At 41.2% G+C, this 6,000-nt stretch overlaps 1 protein-coding gene across 4 annotated transcripts in view; it reads right to left on the bottom strand.

The window, feature by feature from the left end:
- Positions 1–2,050: 2,050 nt before the first annotated feature.
- Positions 2,051–6,000, bottom strand: part of CDC16 (cell division cycle 16) — a 28,193-nt gene continuing 24,243 nt past the window's right edge. For 3 of the 4 annotated variants that reach the window (XM_060128902.1, XM_060128903.1, XM_060128904.1), the window contains exons 17-18: positions 5,846–5,936; positions 2,051–2,529 (exon numbers count right to left, since the gene is read on the bottom strand). In XM_060128902.1, coding sequence (XP_059984885.1) covers positions 2,270–2,529; positions 5,846–5,936 — 351 coding nt within the window. In that variant the 3' untranslated portion in view covers positions 2,051–2,269. The remainder of the gene's footprint in view (positions 2,530–5,845; positions 5,937–6,000) is intronic. The other variant, XM_060128905.1, reaches the window with a different exon arrangement.

Here is a 6,000-nt window from a genome sequence, read left to right as displayed (position 1 = left end):
TAGTTTCTTAAATGACACCAAAAATACAGTCTACAAAAGTCAAAAACAAAAGAAAAATAGATAAATTGGATTTCATTAAATTAGAACTTTTGCATATTGAAGGACACTATCAAGGGAGTGAAAGGACAACCCAAAGAATGGGAGAAAGTGTGTGCAAATCATGTATCTGATAAGGGTTTAATATCAAAAATCTATAAAGAAATCCAACAACTCAACAACAATAAGATAAACAACCCAATTTTAAAGTAAGCAAACGATTTGAATAGACATTTCTCCAAAGAAGATATACAGATGGCCAATAAGCACAGGATAAGATGCTCAACATCACTAGTGATTAGGGAAAGGCAAATCAACCAAAATGAGATACCAGTTCCACCTACTATAATGGTTACAGTAAAAAACAAAACAAAAAACAGAAAAACAGTAAAAAGCATTGGTGAGGATGCAGAGAAACTGGAACCCTCGTGCACTGGTGATGGGAACGTAAAATGGTACAGGCACTGTGAGAAAGGTTTGCTGGCTCCTCAAAAAGTTAACCACAGTATCATCGTATGACCCAGCAATTCCACTCCTAGGTATATATCCAAAGGATTGAAAACAGGGACCCAGATAATCAGGCAGCCATGTTCATAGCAACATTATTCACAACAGCCAAAAGGTGAAAACAACCCAAGTGTCTGTCAACAGATGAATGTGGTAAATATATACATTTTGGAATAGTATTCAGCCATAAAAAGGAACGAAGTTCTGATAAAAGCTACAACGTGGATAAAGCTTGAAAATATTATTCTAAGTAAAATAAACCAGACACAAAAGGACAAATATTGTGTGATACCACTTACACGAAATTATCTAGACTAGGCAAATTCAGAGACAGAAATTAGATTAGAGGCTACCAGAACTGAGGGACTTTCTGCTTAGTGGGTACAAAGTTTCTGTTTGGAGTGAAAAAAAAAGTTGGAAATAAATGCCACTGAATTAGACACTTGAAAATGATTAAAATGGCTCCCTATCCACACATGCACACACTTTATTTCTTCACTTACAGAAAAACGGGACAGAAGAGTTCCCATATACTAACCGTGTCCCCATATCCCTATCTTGCATTGATGCGGTACAGTTGTTACCAAGAGTGATGCATTAGTATTAACTAAAGTCCATAGTTTATGTTGTATACATACATTTTACCAAAATAAAGGAAAAATGAGAAGAAAAAATGGAGGCACGTCACAAGGACATAAGAGCCAAGCTGAAGACTTCCAATGGCCAAAGCTGAAACAACTGACGCCACAAAATAAATAACGTTAGCATAAAATTATCACCTAAAATAGAAAATATGTATACATGAGTTTATGCTGATAAAGAAATGGGATAAATAAATAAAATGAACAAATGGGAGAGAACAGATGAAACTGTCAGGGGATGGAGCTTAACTTAAACCCCTCGACAAACGGAGGGTAGGCTGGACTTAGTGATTTGCTTCTAAAGTGTGGGAAGAGGGAAACAGTGACTTTGCAGTGGGGAAACCTGGCAGACACCATTGCCACCAAGTGATCAGGTCCACACCTCCTGTGTAAGTCATGCTGATAACATGTAACCCTGACACAATGTGGTGAGAAAGGTACTTCACACCCAAAACCCCAGTCCAATCATGAGAAACACTTGAAACAACTCAAACTGAGGAACATTCTACAAAATATCTGACAAGTCCTCTCAAAGCTGTCCAGGTCACGAAAGATAAGAAAAGTCTGAGTCAAGAGGAGCCTAGGCAATCTGACAGCTAGTTGCAGCGTGGCCCCCGGATGCAGGAGCGGAAAGAGGACATTCACGGGAAAACTGGTGAAATCCAAAGAAGTCTGCAGTTCGGTTACTAGAGACCAACGTGGATTTCTTAGTTATGATAAAAGTCCCACAGTCACATAAGATGTTCACAATGGGGGAAACTGGGTGAGGGTGCACGGAAGCTCTCAGTACTACCTTTGCAGATTTTCTGTAAGTTCAAAATTAGCCCCAAATAAAAGTCTATTGAAAAAGAAAAAACGACCTAAGACATGGTTTACTTTCTTTATTTCACTTTGTATAACTGCTCCGTAGGATCAGAAAACATCTGTTGCAAAGGTGTGCGATCCAGGCTCTTAAGGCAGGTCTCCATTCCTAAATGCAGAGGTGGGGTCTGGATGCATGTTGAGAAATGGGACATTTTAAAGACAAGGATGAGAGGAAACACTGACCTACTCTAGGACACAGGGGAACTGGGACCCGTCTGGAATCACGTACTGTGGTCTGACATAGGCGTCTCTAACATCATGTCACTTTCATTCATTTCAATTTCAAAGGTTTCTTCCAAGGAAGGTCTGGAATCTGGAGTTTTCCTTGAGGTTTCTAATGGTGCAAGCCCTGCTTCTTCCACTGTCTGTTTTTCTACTTCAAATTCCCTGAAATCCCACGGAGGTGAAATAATGTTCTTTAATGTCTTCATTGTATGCACATCAAAGTCATAACATTTTAATTTGTCTTTGATGTCTGCTCCTAAAAAGAGAGAAATGCCACAGTAAGAACAAAATAAGAAATTCCATTTACCCGTCATTTCCACCAATACATGGCACCGCTCTATCGTTTAGGTCAGATGTCCTTGTAAGAGCACACGCATAGCTAAGGAGGAGAAGCGTTCCCATCATGATCTTGGGGACGAAGGGAGATTGTGGGGAGACTCCCAGAAGCACGTGCGGGCTCAGCTCCACTGGGCTCAGCAGCCGCCCCATCTCCAAAGCGAGCCTGGCACCGACAGAAGCCTGTGCGTGGTGCTCCCTCAGCTGCTGCACACGGAGAGCTGCCGGCTGGCACTTGGCCTGGTGCAGTCACAAGCCTCAGGTATACAGAAACACAGTGAAGGGAAATACATTGTCTACAAATCAAAATCGTGAGAACAACGGATGTATTAGGTCCAATCATTCCCGACATAAACAAAATGACAATTTTACAAAGTTCAAACTAACAGCTTTCAGTAATAGATGTTTTAACAGATAATAACATCCAAGTCTTCTTAAGATAAAAATAGTACAGCATGGCGATTACAGTTAATAATACTGTATTACATATTCAAAAGTTGCTAAGAGAATAGACCTTAAAAGTTCTCATTGCAAGAAAAAATTTTTTCTAACTATGTTTTGTGACAGATGTTAATTAGACTAACTGTGGTGGTCATTTCACAATGCTTACGAGTATTAAATTATGTTGTACACCTGAATTTAATACATTATATGTCAATTTTACCTCAATAAAATAAACTAATATGTAATGAACAATACACTTGGAAATCTCCTTTCTAAGACCATTACCTTTGTGAGGACAGGCAAAACGTCTGTCCTATTCAGTACTGTATCTCCACACCTTTCTTAGCCTTATAGGACTTTTGCGTTTAAGCTTCACAACTCCTCCTTGGACAAATGTGGAAACTGAGGCTCACACTTGCCCCAAAGCCACAGGGCTACTGGGTGGCAGACCTGAGATTTCAACCCAAGGTCTTTTTTTTTAAGTTTTAAAAATTGAGCTGTAACATACAAACTGTGAACTGTGCACAGCTGGATGAATTTCCACATATGTACACATCCACATCAGCACCACCAGACCAAAAGCGAGCATTTCCAGCTCCTAGAAAACCACCTCAGGGCCCTCTAGTGAACCTTCCCTTTTAATCGCTGCTCTCATTCTTCTATCACCACTGATTAGTTCTGCTTATTACTAATCTTTGTATAAATGGAATCAATCAGTATATATTCTTTTCTGGTCAAAACTGGTGAGACTCATGTATGTTGCAACACGATTCAGTCGTTAGCTCTTCTAACTGTGCAGTGTTCTCCACTCTGCTATTGCTGGACCTCGGTTGTCTCCAGTGAGCTGCTGTGGGAAAGAAGCCGCTATGATCAATTCTGCGTGTGATTCTGGCTTACCGAGGCTCTTGCTTCTCTTGCGCGTAAACCTGGGAGCAGAGCTGCTACACTGTAAGATCAGCACGGAAAGTCACTGCCTCAATCGCCCCCAATGAATCACACCTCCCAGCACCCATGCCCTTGAATAAGCCCTCCTGTGTTGACGGTGCACTTAATCACGACTCATTCTGATGAACAGAATGTGATGGAAGTGATTTGTCCAACTTCCAGCTTCCAAGGGGTCCTGATGCTTTAGTTCTTGTCCCTCAGGACCCTGAGACGACCAGGCTATGAAGAAGCCTGGGTTAAAGACCCATGGAGAAGCCCAGCTGTGTCACTGAGGTCCCCCCGTGTATGAGGCCATCTTGGACCATCAGCCCCTCCAAGTGAAGACCAGCAAAAGAGCCATGAACCGACCCACAGGACTGTGGGAAACTGGCCGGAGTGGTGTGTTAGGCAGCAAAGGCCTATTTAACTTTAGCAGATGTGCTGTTAAACAGTTTCCCAAAGAGCTCTGACCCGTTTATAACCCCGACAATAATCAATAATGTACGAGGATTCCAGCTGCTCCGTGCCACTGCCAACACTAGGTACTACCAGTCAGCATTTTTCACTTAACCATTCTGGCAGGTTTATAGTGGTGCCTCATTATGGTGTGTTTTTTTGTTTTAATTTAATTTAATTAATTTATTTGTTTTTGGCTGCGTTGGGTCTTTGCTGCTGCGCGCAGGCTTTCTCTAGCTGCGGCGAGCGGGGGCTACGCTTGGCTGCGGTGCGCGGGCTTCCTACTGCGGTGGCTCCTCTTGTTGTGCAGCACCAGCTCTAGGCGCGTGGGCTTCAGTAGTTGTGACATGTGGGCTCAGTAGTTGTGGCTCGCGGGCTCTAGAGCACAGGCTCAGTAGTTGTGGTGCACGGGCTTAGCTGCTCCGCGGCATGTGGGATCTTCCCGGACCAGGGCTTGAACCCGTGTCCCCTGCATCGGCAGGCGGACTCTCAACCACTGCGCCACCAGGGAAGCCCTCGTTATGGTTTTTATTTCACTTTACTGATAAGTAATGATACTGAGCACCTTCATTTATTTTGTAATTACCTGAATAACCTCTTTGGTGAAATTCCTGTTCAAGTATTTTGTCCGTTTTTGATGGAATTTCTACTCATTGTAGGATCATGCATAGGACTTTTTGTCTTCTAGACGCAAGTTCTTTGATGAGCTTATGTGTTGTGGGGGACTCCTCTCGGTCTCTAATGTGCCAGCTTGCTCTCAAGTTTTTACTTTTATTGAAGCCTAATTTGGCACTGTTTCCTCTTCTGCTTTTACACCCTGTTAAAGAAGTCTTTGCCTACCCAAAGTCCGGCTCTCAAGATGTAACCTCACTGCAATGCTCTTTCCCTTACAATGTTCATAACTAAGTGGGCACCCAAGTACAGCAACTCCATACCAACTTACCTTATGACTTGCTAATCATTAAAAAAAAGTTAAAGAATTACATAGCATTGTAATGTGAATGTAAGCCAACTTAACAGTCCACTGAAGTGCAAAGATTTACATGCTATGCTCTGCATCGTAAAATATTAAGGCAAGAGCCCTTTCATTTACTTATTAGAAAAATCTGTCTTAAGATTTTTTTCAATTATGCAATTAGATTGATTGTTGTATATCACAGTGCTTTACACATATTCTATAACTGTATTTTGCATACAGCAAGTACTCAACTTTAAACTGAGTGGACACTTAATGAATCATTAATTTCCACACGTTGTTCCACTGAAATAAATGGAGTTTCTTAATATTAATGTAGCTAGAATCATTAGAAAGATGAACTTAGAACTTTACATGAGAATTTGAGAAACCTAAAGAGATATACAACAATCTAAAAAATGGAATACAACGTCAATAAGAATAATTATAATCTTACCAATATAAGCTTCAGAATCACCAATGTACATTTCAATGCAATGACCAAGCATTGTAACAGAAAATGTATCATCTCGCCTAAGACCAAGGGCCTGCCAGAAAAGATTCAGCACGGTTATTACAAGAAAATTTGTCTCCTTCTCTTTGGTGTAAAAC

The sequence above is a fragment of the Lagenorhynchus albirostris genome, chromosome 18, assembly GCF_949774975.1.
Source record: "Lagenorhynchus albirostris chromosome 18, mLagAlb1.1, whole genome shotgun sequence".
Taxonomy (NCBI): Eukaryota; Metazoa; Chordata; class Mammalia; order Artiodactyla; family Delphinidae; genus Lagenorhynchus; species Lagenorhynchus albirostris.
The sequence above is the reverse complement of the archived record's forward strand: the minus strand, read 5'-3'. Positions and strand labels throughout refer to the sequence as shown.